General features: G+C 29.6%; 5 protein-coding genes across 5 annotated transcripts, besides 1 other annotated feature; 3 read left to right on the plus strand and 2 right to left on the minus strand.

Annotated features, from left to right (window-relative positions):
• Positions 1-5: 5 nt before the first annotated feature.
• On the plus strand, positions 6-503 carry TVAGG3_0564870 (N-terminal peptidyl-methionine acetylation; the record flags this gene model as incomplete). The annotated part of the gene is made up of 1 exon (XM_051238579.1): positions 6-503. The coding sequence occupies one exon, from the start codon at positions 6-8 to the stop codon at positions 501-503; it is 498 nt and encodes a 165-aa protein (XP_051096403.1).
• Positions 504-1087: 584 nt separating this feature from the next.
• On the minus strand, positions 1088-3683 carry TVAGG3_0564880 (regulation of response to stimulus; the record flags this gene model as incomplete). The annotated part of the gene is made up of 1 exon (XM_001581830.1): positions 1181-3574. The coding sequence occupies one exon, from the start codon at positions 3572-3574 to the stop codon at positions 1181-1183; it is 2394 nt and encodes a 797-aa protein (XP_001581880.1).
• A 280-nt stretch (positions 3684-3963) lies between these two features.
• On the plus strand, positions 3964-4596 carry TVAGG3_0564890 (uncharacterized protein; the record flags this gene model as incomplete). The annotated part of the gene is made up of 1 exon (XM_001581829.2): positions 3964-4542. One exon carries the CDS (start codon positions 3964-3966, stop codon positions 4540-4542), a length of 579 nt encoding a protein of 192 aa, XP_001581879.1.
• Positions 4597-5149: 553 nt separating this feature from the next.
• On the plus strand, positions 5150-6743 carry TVAGG3_0564900 (3',5'-cyclic-nucleotide phosphodiesterase protein; the record flags this gene model as incomplete). The annotated part of the gene is made up of 1 exon (XM_001581828.1): positions 5420-6628. The coding sequence occupies one exon, from the start codon at positions 5420-5422 to the stop codon at positions 6626-6628; it is 1209 nt and encodes a 402-aa protein (XP_001581878.1).
• A 166-nt stretch (positions 6744-6909) lies between these two features.
• TVAGG3_0564910 (nerve growth factor signaling pathway) lies at positions 6910-8091 on the minus strand (the record flags this gene model as incomplete). The annotated part of the gene is made up of 1 exon (XM_001581827.1): positions 7325-7744. One exon carries the CDS (start codon positions 7742-7744, stop codon positions 7325-7327), a length of 420 nt encoding a protein of 139 aa, XP_001581877.1.
• A 6210-nt stretch (positions 8092-14301) lies between these two features.
• Positions 14302-14337: part of a mobile genetic element that runs on past the window's edge.

Raw genomic sequence — 14337 nt, forward strand, 5'->3', positions numbered from 1 at the left:
AGACTTTGGCCATCGCAACTCACATTTTCGCTGAAAACAAGTTACATTTGCCAGCGGCTAAATGTTGGGCCAAGGTCAAGGACACCCCCTACAAATTCTTGGCTCTCCCTGCAATTCAGAAACTTTCAAAGACAGAAGGAAATCCTTTAGTCATTGAAGTTTTCAATGAATTTTGCAAGGTTGATGAACAAGAACCAAAGACATCATTGGAATTGTTCTCTAGTGCTGAAGGAAAGGCAATTGTTGGAGATGTCGAAGGTGCTAAGAAGGATTTGTTCAAGGCAATCCAGATGAAGGACATGAAATACAAATTAGCACTCAAACAATATACAATTGTTAAGTCTTTCTTCAGGAATGAGAATTTGATCAAAGAAGGACTCGAATTGTTCGAAAAAACTTATAATGAATTTGAATTCGATTTGATGGATGAGGATAAGTACAAAGAAGAACATTCTCATGAAGCAAAACAAGCTAAAAAGAATGCTGAACAACAGCAAAAATAAATTTTGATTGATCTATAGAAATAAACAAAAAAAAATTTAAAAAAAATTTTTTTATTTGGAAAAAATTAAATAAATAATAAATTGATTTGACATTCTTATATGCTGTCGAAATTGAAAAATGGTGAATTCGCCGAAAAATTAGAAGTGGCGCAATTCGCCATTTTGCGAATTTTTTTAAACCCCTACTTTACTCAACAAAATTATATGATTTTCGGAATTTTTGAATTTGGTTCTCAAAAAAATTGTGATATATACGATTTTACGACTCTTTTGGTATAAAATTGGCGAGGGATATTAATATAGTAATTTGAATCATATTTATAGCTGGTGCTTTAAATAACTCTTTAGAAACATATAAAGAACTCATAAAATGGACTTTTTGGCTTGATTTCTTTCAAAATTTCATATTCAAAATATGTTTCACATATTTCTGAGAAACTGCAAGCCGATAAAAAGTGTCAAACCTATGTTGATATATTTTTATTCACAAAATGACTATTCTAAATACAATGATATTTTTCATAACAAATTATCTATTATTCTATGTTTATCATATTTTTATAGCATTATTTTTCTGATGGTCAGGCTCTCTGCATTGCAAAGCATCTGATTTTTGATATTAAATCGAATATTTCCCTAAAATTCACATTAAAAAGAAATGATAAAATATGTTTAATTTAAACTAATATAAATACAGCAATATGTGAAAATGAAATAAATCCTGTGTTGTGGAAATCGTTTTTACACGAGAATCCAGAACAAAATGATAATGATTCCATTTGAAGGCCAGATGATTTAAGAAGATGAATGAATGTCTTGTTGTTGATATTTTGAACAAGAACACCGCATTTGAGAAGAGGACAGTCAAGAAATGCGTTAGAACCTACACTCTGGATACTAGATGGAATAGTGATATGTTTGAGATGTGTGCAACCTTGGAATGAACTAATACCAATGCTGATCAGGCTGTTCTCAGGGAGTAAGATAGACTCAAGATGTGAGCATCCAATGAATGCACTATCTTCAATATGTTGGACGCCTTCGAGAAGAGAAAAATAAATTCTTGTTGAAGCAGGTGGATATACATGCATTCGGCGTCTGTCACTACTATAAATTGCGCTGCTTTCACTAACAAAATTCTTGGATTGGAATTGATTGACAATGGAAAACTGTGAACATCCATCAAAAACGCCAAAACCAATTCGAGATAGATTGCTGTTGCTGCTAATCTGAATGGATTCTAGATGACGACACGCTTTAAAGCATTGGTCATCGAGGATTTGAACACTGTCTGGAATAGTAATAGATGTAATGGTTGTGTAGCTTAAGGATTCTGGACCAATGTTGATACAATTGCTTGGAACATTGAAAACAGATAAATGTGTGCATCCTTTAAACATAGATGCTGAGATTGATCCAAAATTGATAGAATCACCAATAAATGAGACTTGTTCAATGCCACTGTTCATGAAGCAACCTGAGCCAACAGAAATGACACTTTCTGGAATAGAGATATATGTAAGTGATGATAAACCGCTGAAACAAGTAACTCCAAGTGAAATTTGATTTGTCGTTTTGAATGTTATCAATGTTATTGAGTTGCAATTGAAGAATGCACTCTCTGAAATCGTCAATGGGATTGTTGATGAGAATGACAATGATGTTATTTTTGTATTTTCATTGAACGCTTTCTTTTCAATTGTTTCCAAATTTTGTTGAAATTTGAAATCACCTGTGAGTTGAGTGTTATCAAATGCTAATTCTCCAATATACTTTATCTTCGAGCCAAATGTGAATGTATTTAGTTTTGAACATCCTGAAAATGCACGAATTTCGATAGTTTCTAAGTTAGATTCGCCTTCAAATCTGACTGCAACTAAATTTTGTTTGTTTTGAAAAGCATTTGATTTAATGGTTTTCACTGAACTTAAAAGAACAATTTCTGAACTTGTCCCTAAATATTGTGAAATAGATTGATTATGATCAATATAAATAACATAATAATTGTCAAAATAAATGTATTCATTGCTGATTGATGAAATAATAATACCTGGGTTGGAAGGTAATGCATTTCCTCCTAAAGATTTCAATGTTTTTGGCAATGTGATACTAGTAAGATATTTACAATTAGAGAAAGCATTGTTGCCAATTTCTTCAACACCATCAGGAATAACAATCGATGTCAAGCCAGATCCTTCAAAACAATTGTTTTCAATCTTCTTCAATGATTTTGGAAGTGTTATTTGTTTGAGATTTGTAGTTCCATAAAAAACATATGTTCCTGTTATATTTACAGAATCTGGAATTATTATAGATGAAAGACGAGAACTTGCAAAGCATCCCCTATTAATATAATAAACATTTGGATCTATTTCATATGTTTCTCCAATATTAGAAGCACAATATATGATGTGAGTTCTTGCAGCATTATAAATAGCTTTTGTATCATCAAATAAATATCGATTTTTGCTATGAGCACGTATTGTTTTCATGGTTAAGACGTTACTAAACACAAGACCATGAAACTCTGCGAGGTTTTCTGGTACAGTAAAGCTAACAATAGCAGCATAACTAAATGCATTTGCTCCTAGCATTCGAAGTTGTGAACCTTCAGAAAATGTCACAGAGCTAAGAGAATAACAATATGAAATTGCAAAATCATCAATAGTTGATACAGTTGATGGTATATTTATGCTTGTAATAGATAAATATGAAAGAGCATACTTGGAGATGGTTTTCAATCCTTCTGGCAGAAGAAAGCTGGATACTAATGAGCACTTAGAAAATGCATATTGACCAATAAATTCAAGATAAATACATGCAGAAAGATCAACACTGCGCAGTTTTGAACAGCTGAAAAATGCGTAGTCGTTAATTCGTCTTAGATTCGGATTTTGCTTGAATGAAAATGTCTCAAGAATGTTTTTAACCGACTTGAAACAATAATTAATTTCATCAACGCCACCAAAGACTTCGCATTCAGCTGAGATAATCAAATTATTATTTTGAATGCAGACGGAGTTTAATGTTTTCCCCCCGTCTGAATAACAATATTGTGGAATTTCAGTCATTTTTATTGAAATGCTAATGCAGGGATCAACTTAGCTGCTGTTCTTCGCCATTTTATTGCAGATATCTCATATTTTTTAAGAATAAATTTGTCTAGTAAGTACATACTGGTATCCAGAAAAAAAAAATAAAGAAACAAAAGAACATCAGATGACACTTAAGTGAGAAATTTTATTAGATAATCATATACAAGTTTATTGTTGATTTCCGCTCTAAAAATTCTAAAATTCATGAATTTCCTGCTTAATTCTATGAAATATTGATAATTTGATATCGGCATAGGATAGTGTATATATTCCCATCAATATTATGAATTTTTCGAATCCCTCCTATAAAATTGAGAACATCAGTTGATTATCGTCCTATTAAAAATTTTTTTAAGCATTGGCCCATGTTGACATTTCTTTTAAGCTCCGGAATTGCCGATGAGTGCTCTATGTATAACTCAGATGGCTGCACTGTTTGCACAACACACTATCTCGACCGTAATTGCGGCTGGAACTCTCGCGATAACATTTGCGAAAATAAGAACTTAACAACATGTCCAGATAACGAATTTTATTATAAAGACAACGTCAAATGCGGCAATACAAACTTCCCAACACCAACACCAACTCCATGGCCAGTCTATGAAGTCAACACTTCATTCTGCCGTGCATTGTCTGGTTCATGGTGCAGCAAATGCGTCTCTACAAATGTAAACTATAGTTGCGTATGGTGCCATAGCACACGCGAATGCGTTATGGGCGATAAAGATGGTTTCTTCTTCGGACAGTGCCCAGATGAAAAGGGTGTTTCATATAAGGATGATGACCGCTGCAAGGGCATTATCAGCAAGGGTGGAATTATTGGCGTCCGCGTTGGTCTTGGCCTTGTCTGCGCTCTCTTTACGGCTCTCGGCATCTGGGGTTGCTATCACTTCATCAAGACGCCAGCCGTCGAAACACCAAAATATGATGAAATCCATTAAAAATACAATAGTTTATGATTAGTAAACAACTCTAATTTTATTAAGATATTAAATAAATCAAAAAGAATTCGTTTTACTACTTGTTTATAACTTTTGACTTGTCATTGTTACTGTTTTTATCCATCGAAAAATTCAAACGAATTTTTTTCATGTTTTAGGCCAAGTATAAACTGAGATGTCCAAACACTTTAACAGTACTCCTTGTATCTAATTATTTTAAAATTAATTGCAATTAATTACCTCAAAAATTTAATGTGGACTCACAAAGTTACAATACCCTCACAAAAGCACCAACAGTATGTTGCTCCTGATTTTATCACAAATATATTTAAATTTTCAATAATTCTGTTTGATTGCATTGAAAATTTGGTTTGTTTCAGCAGAATACAGAACTTGTCTTCTTGGCTCTGTTAATTTGTCTGCAAGTTGAAAAATTTCAAAATGAAGCTTAAAAAAGTTTGCATTCATATTGTTTCTTTGGTGGAGTTCCTTGATTTAGAAGTTAGAAACTTTGTGATCAGACAATGGGCAGGTATGATGATTTCATTTTATTAGATTTCGGGAATTGTAGAAGTTAATGTCATGCCCGCGTCTCGTTGTAAACCATTCAATTTTGAACGGTTTGCATAATGGCGCCTTCATGACGCCACACAATGACGAAAGAAGAAAAGCTTAGTATGACAGAAATTCCTTCTAAACTGATTATCCCAGAAGATGTCCTTAAAAACAACGTCTTCACCATCAAATTCAATTCATTGGAATGGGATGGCATTGGTCATTTCAAAGTTTTGTTTGCTATTTTCCATTATTTCGATTTCTTCCAAATTTATAAGATCACGAATGAAAAGTTTTTCCGATTCTTAATGCTATCAGAAGTATGTACAAGAAAGTTCCATACCATAACTGGCGTCATGCTGTTGATGTCACACAATTTGTTACTTATCAGATCATGATTTCGGGTCTTGAAAAAGTTTTCACTAAATTTGAATTATTCAGTTTAGTTGTTGCTGCAATTTGTCATGATGCAAATCATGATGGTTTCACTAAAATCTACAACGTCAAAGCTGAAACACCACTTGGTATTCTTTACAAGAACCAGTCCGTCATGGAAACACACCATTGTTCAATTGCAATCCAAATTATGTCACACGAAGAAACAAATTTGTTGGCCGCATTGAACCAAGACGAATACATCGAAATTTGGTCATTGATCATCCAATACATCCTTGCAACAGACATGGCACGTCATTTCGAGATTCTGAAGAGATTCAATGATATCTATGATGGTGGTGATTTCACAATGCAACGCCATGATCACCGCGTTATGTTGTTGTATATGATTCTTAAATGTGGTGATATTTCAAACGTTTCTCGTCCATTCGAACTTGCAGATCGATGGTGTGATGTTTTGTGTGAAGAATTCTTTCGACAAGGCGATTTAGAACAAGCGCAAGGCATGGCTTACACATCCGATTTGAATGATCGAAGCCATTTAGATAAATCTAAATCACAAATTGGTTTCTACACATATGTTACACTTCCTATGTTCCAAGCTGCAGGAAAAGCAGTTCCTGCATTAGATGTAAACATGCGACAAGTTTTGTCTAATCTTTCAGTTTGGAAGAGAAAACACGCAGAAGAACTTGAACTTCAGAAAGCTGCCCTTGCTGCTGCATCAGATAAACCTAAGACTGATCAAACACAACAACAACAACAAACTAATAATACTAATCAACCTGCTACAAATAATAATAACAATAATAATAACAACAAATCAGAAAACAATTCAACATCAGGTGGCGGAACTAAACTTGGTCAAGGTCCAGCACCAAAAGACAACAACAAAGATAATAAAGAAAACAAGGATGAAGATACAATTGGCGAAGAATTACTTCTTGATGAAAACGGAGATCCTATTGTTGATGTTAAGATGAGTATTTCTACATTACTTCGAGAAAGTTCAGAATATATTAAATGTTATCCAGGTGATGACAAAAGAAATGATTTTGATATTTTTATTTTTATTGAATCTTGTTTATTTATTAAATATTTATTTAAAATAATTTTTCAAATGTTTTGTCAATAAAATATCATTACACTAAACAGACATCAATAACATAATAATGAGATTAATAAAATTCTTAGATTTAAGCTCAAAAAATGTATGTTGAACATGAGGATAAATTTTTCATTATACACAGATAAAAGCTTACTACTCATAGTGATGTTTTGGATTCCTATAAAAAATATATTCAATACTTTAACTGTAAATTGATGTGAGAATCAAATTAGAATTATCATTTTTCTTGATTTACTACAGATATCTCTCAATAAATTAGAATTTTTAATGTTCAAATAATATTCATAATACGCTCTATAATTTTGATTTCAATATTTAAAAAATTTGAGGAAACTTGCACGAGTTTTTTAAGGGTGTGCTTTCCACTTTCTGATATGTTCTCATAAAAATAATTCATCTTTATTATAATAGCAAAAAAAGTATAACATCTGTATTGGGTGTTATTCGGTGATTTATAATAATAAATTATTTGGCTCCAATAGATTTTAGATAATCTCTGACATTACTTTTTGCATATGAGAGTGCAGTTTTTCCAGAATTGGTCTTTGCTTCTTTGTTGGCTCCAACTGAGATAAGATATTTAACAACTTCAAGATGACCATAATATGATGCATGAATGAGTGAAGTCCATTCATCTTTATTCTTTGCTTCTTTATTAGCTCCAACTGAGATAAGATATTTAACAACTTCAAGATGACCTTTTCATGATGCAAGAATGAGTGGAGTATTTTCAGAATTATCCTTTGCTTCTTTATCTGCTCCAACTGAGATAAGATATTGAGCAACTTCAAGATGGCCATTAGATGATGCAAGAATGAGTGAAGTCCATCCATCTTTATTCTTTCTATCTTTATTAGCTCCAACTGAGATAAGATATTGAGCAACTTCAAGATGGCCATTAGATGATGCAAGAATGAGTGAAGTCCATTCATCTTTATTCTTTGCTTCTTTATTAGCTCCAACTGAGATAAGATATTTGACAACTTCAAGTTGTGATTGAAGCTGTTCAACTGTTTCTTCAAGGTTGGAAATCTTTTTTGCTGAATTTGTAAGTTCTTGCTCTGTTTGTTCCAAAACACTAACAACTCCATTAAGGAAATTTGCGTTCATACGCTTTTTCATTGAATTCAACATTGATATCGCTTCTTGTAAATTATTTACGGAAACTGTTGCATTGCGCACAACTTCAATGAGCTGACTTACTTCTATAGTAGGGACTGATTAATAAGTGTAATAAAGTCATCTGATGTTAATTTTGCTTTTTCTAAGATTCGATTGAGATCCTTTGGATTAAAAATATCGAACAAGTTTCCCTGTTCAATATAATCTTTGATGTGTTTGGCAATGTAATTATAGTCAACAGAAAGCTCTGTATCCATTTTGAAAAAATGTTTTTTATCGTAAAATTTTTATCCTAGTCAAAAGTAACTTCACTTGGTAAAAAATTTTGAGGGTAATGAAAAATCTTTTATAGATTTCCACGCAAAGTCAAGAATGGAAATTTATTTGGAAATCCAATAAAGGTAATCCCACGAAAAGTGACACCCTTCTTCTTTTTTCCTAGGGTTGCTGTTCGCTTCTTTTCTGCTCGTTATGGCAGAGGTGAAAGAAATGATTGGTGGAGCCTAATTTATTACTCCAATTAGCAACTATCTTGTAGAGTAGTCTTAGTTGTATTGTCAGTTATTCTCCAGCATTATGCAATTTAAAATCAACTTCGTTAATTTTAATTATATTGCAACAGTACTCCTACATGGAGATAACATCAAGATTGCACCTGCCAAATCCCCATATTAAAAATCGAAATTTTGCATCTCGAAAATGCAACGACAGAATTCCTCGTAATTTTGAGTTCTTACGTCACTTATGATGCATATTCAAATAACTTGAATATAGAAAAAGTTACTAAAATTTGAGAAAATTATTGCAATAAGAAAAAAAAAGTCGGCTTTTAGATATAAATTACTTATAAATTACGATGACCTCTATAATTAGTGCACAGTACCGAATATGATTGTTTGATATTTCTGATTTCAATTTTATACATTTTGATTGGAATAGTCATAACTCAAATATAGACGATAGTTACTACATTTATGCGAATATAGTGTGTTTCCATTCATCTATTTACTTGTTGTTGTTGAAATAAAAACTTTATTATTTTACTATCTTTAAATAAGAATTTTGTTATGGAAATAATATTTTCAATAGCAATTATGACATTGCATCAACTATAGAATGAGTTTTTATCAAATATGATATCAAAATCAAAAATTAGATGATTTTTATGAGTAAAAACGATTCCATTTGATGATTTGATTAATTATCCAATACTTTGATTTTCCAAATTTTTTTCAAAATTGATTTTTTTAAGAGAAAAATCAAATTTTTGATTTTCATTTTTGAATTTTTGAATTTTTTTTGGAATTTGGAGTTGATCAATTAAGCAGAATGAGTAATGCGAATGCTTTTTACATCTCACAGAGTGATGAGTTAAAGGTGAATTTTAAAAAATTATTTAAAATCACAAATATCTTTCTTATTATCCTTTATTCTAAAAAGAATAGTACTAAGCATTGATAAAGCATGATCTATATTAGTAAAATACTTGAATGAAAAGTGTAAAAGTAAAGTTTTTATTCATTTTTATATTAGATCTAAACAAAAAACTGCATCATATTAATATTCTAGTCGAAAGATGAGATTTTGTTCGTTTTTGTTAGCATTCAGTAGACATTGTAATCTTGAATTTTATATATTACTTGAAATTATTAACAAATGTGATGTTTTGCTTCGATTTATGATTAATTTTATTAAAGTATCTCGACATGTATCTTGAACAAGATCGTTTCTTGAAGAACTCCAAGATTTTTAAGAGACTTCTTACGAAATTTGATAGATGATAAGAACCACCATTTACGCAAAATGGTTTATTGAATATAAAATAATTCTGTAGTGATCCATTTTCATTATACTATTTTCAGTCAAATCCTCAAAAGTAACAATTCAAATCTATTACCCTTCATTTCCAGGAATAAATTTTTTTTGCATGACCCCCTACCCATGGTTCTAAAATAGCATATTTTTCTAAAGCATAGGGACAGAAGACAGCTAGACAATTTTGAATAGCAGAACATCTAGGAGCATAGCTAGGAGATAATAAATGGACAACTTCCTTGCAAATCTGAGAAGGTAACGGACATGATTATTCAAGATTTGATCATGTCATAACTCACCCAATTTAGATGACACAAGCCTGAAATTTTAGCACTATTATGCTGATAGGCTATTGTGAATAAACAGATCACCGTTTCGAAATTTCAAAAATATTGCAAAATATGATAAGCTCAAAATTATTCAAGCATGTTGAAAAACAGATATTTTATTATATATGGCATAAATTTTCTAAATGTACTTTCTAAATAGAGCAATCTCAAAAAAGATATAATTCGAAATAATATAACTATTCTGAAGTGTATTATTCTTATAAAATGCATTCCAATGAGCACAGAAGCAGGAAAATATAGAATTTAAGCTTATTAGCTAAAAATATATAAAGAAATATGATTTTGTCATTTAACCATTTAATATATGCGTTTAGCAAATTTAAAATTGAATTTATTTCTTATTTAAATAATATTTAATAAGTTAGTTTATAATGAAATAGATAAATTAGAAATCTTTTTTGAATTGCGAATTTTTCAATATAGATTAGATATTATTATGCGTTATATATCAATGTATTAAGATGGAAATTATAATAAATTAAGCAATTTTGATTTGTTCAATGTGGAAAAGAGAAAAATATGATAAATTTGTATGATTGTTATGTTTTTGAGTGTGATCAATGGTTGCATTAATTATATAATGATGGGGAAAACATTACTATGGATGATTTGAAATTTCACTGATTTTTGATGTTAATTGTCAAAATGGTATCAAAGCACAAGTTAAATAGCATGCAAAGTTGTTTGAATTATGATATCACTGCATATATATTATATTGCATCATGATATAATATTAAAAAATATGCTCTAGTATAAAAAATGATTATTCCAGAGCAAAATGTCATTATATATGAGTTTATCAGATATTACAGTAAACATTATAGTTAAAATAGCTAATTGTATTCTAATAATTGTAAAAATGGTTTTATAGTTTGAATTATTAAGTGATTCAGCAAATAGAGATATGATTTTCTAAAATAAGATTGTAAAAGAGTATTTATACATATGTGCAGATATATTTTCAAAATATATCTTACAGTGTGCATAAAAAATGATGAGATATTTTATTATCAATATTTTGTTTTAGAAAACTAATAACAAATTTAATCATTTATGTTATTTTTGTGTTATTATCAGTAGAGAGTGAAGATAGCAAACAGCCCTTGGGCTGACAGGCGATTAAATACTATAAAATCGAATTTTTGCTCCACTTCTAGTATAGTACAATGGTTAGGAAACATCCTAGAAAAACTTGTTTTGAGGTTCATTTGCCGAACGTAAAACTTTTTTTGAAAATCTAAATTATCAGAAAAATATATATGATATTTTATGCTTTTTAAAACAGACAATACATAAAGAGTAATAACCATTTAGTGTTATATAAAATATTTAGCTTTTTAAATTATTAAATTTTAATTCGTTAAATTTTGTTCAATTTTAGCATCTCATTTCGACTATAATTTCATAACATGGTGTTTCTTAATCAAATTGCATCTAAATTAATGAGAAAAATTTTGAAATTTGAAAATTCAGAAATGACAGAAACAGACACAATAGACTCAATTGCACTATAGTGTCGATCTTATTCTCGCAATCACATTCTGATTGCGAGAATAAGACCGACAAGACTTTCTTGGCCGATCTTATGATCGAAATACAGTCATTTCTGATACACTGTCAGTGCGGTGTATCAGAATTGACTGAATCTCTCGCAATCACATTCTGATTGCGAGAATAAGATCGACACTATACTGCAATTGAGTTGTTGAAATTTTTATAAAGTACAGCACTACTCTTTCAATCTATAATCGAAATCAATTTTCACATTTTTTTATCAAATTTTTTTTTTTCATCTCAATATTATCAATAATGTCTATGAAACTTTTCCATTTCATATAATTTCATACTTTCTCTTAAATACATCTTTTAAACTAATTTATATTTGGATATTTTTATTTTGTGTTCGATATCCACAACAATCATTATCATATTTTGGTCGTTGTGCACTTACATCTTATCTCAAAATAATGATTCAAATCTTATTTTAAAACGAATTAAGAATATGATTGCGAGAGATTCAGTCAATTCTGATACACCGCACTGTCAATGTACCAGAAATGACTGTATTTCGATCATAAGATCGGCCAAGAAAGTCTTGTCGGTCTTATTCTCGCAATCAGAATGTGATTGCGAGAGATTCAGTCAATTCTGATACACCGCACTGACAGTGTACCAGAAATGACTGTATTTCGATCATAAGATCGGCCAAGAAAGTCTTGTCGGTCTTATTCTCGCAATCATTATTACAGATTTGCCTCTATACTATATATTTAATTTAATTTCACTAACCAACTGAACCTGAAATCTCATAATTACTGCGATTGTAGAAATGCTATTAGATAGATATTTGAATTAGATACTGAATTTTCAAATTTCAAAATTTTTCTCATTAATTTAGATGCAATTTGATTAAGAAACACCATGTTATGAAATTATAGTCGAAATGAGATGCTAAAATTGAACAAAATTTAACGAATTAAAATTTAATAATTTAAAAAGCTAAATATTTTATATAACACTAAATGGTTATTACTCTTTATGTATTGTCTGTTTTAAAAAGCATAAAATATCATATATATTTTTCTGATAATTTAGATTTTCAAAAAAAGTTTTACGTTCGGCAAATGAACCTCAAAACAAGTTTTTCTAGGATGTTTCCTAACCATTGTACTATACTAGAAGTGGAGCAAAAATTCGATTTTATAGTATTTAATCGCCTGTCAGCCCAAGGGCTGTTTGCTATCTTCACTCTCTACTGATAATAACACAAAAATAACATAAATGATTAAATTTGTTATTAGTTTTCTAAAACAAAATATTGATAATAAAATATCTCATCATTTTTTATGCACACTGTAAGATATATTTTGAAAATATATCTGCACATATGTATAAATACTCTTTTACAATCTTATTTTAGAAAATCATATCTCTATTTGCTGAATCACTTAATAATTCAAACTATAAAACCATTTTTACAATTATTAGAATACAATTAGCTATTTTAACTATAATGTTTACTGTAATATCTGATAAACTCATATATAATGACATTTTGCTCTGGAATAATCATTTTTTATACTAGAGCATATTTTTTAATATTATATCATGATGCAATATAATATATATGCAGTGATATCATAATTCAAACAACTTTGCATGCTATTTAACTTGTGCTTTGATACCATTTTGACAATTAACATCAAAAATTAATAAAAACTGAATATATTTGAAAAGACACTTCCACTATTTTCATATGCAATCCTTTCATTTTAAATTTGTTTGATTATCTTAACATCATCGCAATCATTTAATTTATCTTTCTTATTTTATCAATTATCTCACAAGCTATCATTGATCGAGTACATATACCTCTATCATTCTCTTCTTATCTGATATTAAGCATTTAATATTACACATTTTTTCAAATGTTAAATTTTTTGCCTTTCATCTTTTATTATCTTCGAATTCTTAATTTACCTTATTTCTATTATTTATATATTTTAGTCTTATTAAGTGATATCATAATTTGGAATTATATATTTTTATCTTGCATTCAGATTTCAATTTCTGGAGTGTTGCATAATAATTAATGGTAATTTAATCTCAGCGCTCAATAAAAATAGGATATATCTTCGTTTTTTGAGCAACATTTGGAAAAACAACAAATAATTTGAACAAAATAAATTTAATCCATTTTTCTATTTTTATGTACGAATTTTTTTCATTTTTTGTACAAAAAGGCCATATCATTTGAAAACACACCATAAAAAATATGGCATTCCAAACGGGAACCGCGGTTGGTTACCATGGATTTCCGTCACCGGTCACATTTTAAAGATTTTTAAAGCCTTATAAAAATATGCTTTGTAAATCATTTTTTGTAAATCGGCAAAAATTTGGTAATTTTCTTCAACTAATAAATCTGCGAATAGCATTTATAATACAAGAACAATCTTTTAAAATGCGTTTGATTCATTTTTGTATAATTTCATATAGGCACATATATTCTTCCGGGACTTTCCGTGATTTTACCGTAAAATCATTAGTTTACACCAATTTTTCCGTATTTTGAATAGTTTACTGCACTTTTTCCGTAAAATTGAGTTACGGGAATCCGCAAAATTTCCGGACCTCATTTTTCATAGAATATAATAATAATACTTGATAAAAAGATATATTATTTATATTTTTGATTTTTGAATTACGGAAAAAGTGAATTGATAACTTGATTTTTTTATATGGTTAATTTTTCAAATGATATTATGAAGATCTAAAATATTAAAAGTAAAAAATTGAATTACGGAAAAAGTGAGGTCAAAAGTGAAATAAATTTGCAGAACAATTTTCATTGAAATAAGCTTTATTTTTCATTATTAATAACAATGCTGTAATAAACAGAAATTCATCAAAAGTGACAGCTCTCA

The sequence above is a fragment of the Trichomonas vaginalis genome, chromosome II (assembly GCF_026262505.1).
Source record: "Trichomonas vaginalis G3 chromosome II, whole genome shotgun sequence".
In the NCBI taxonomy this organism is placed as follows: Eukaryota; Parabasalia; order Trichomonadida; family Trichomonadidae; genus Trichomonas; species Trichomonas vaginalis.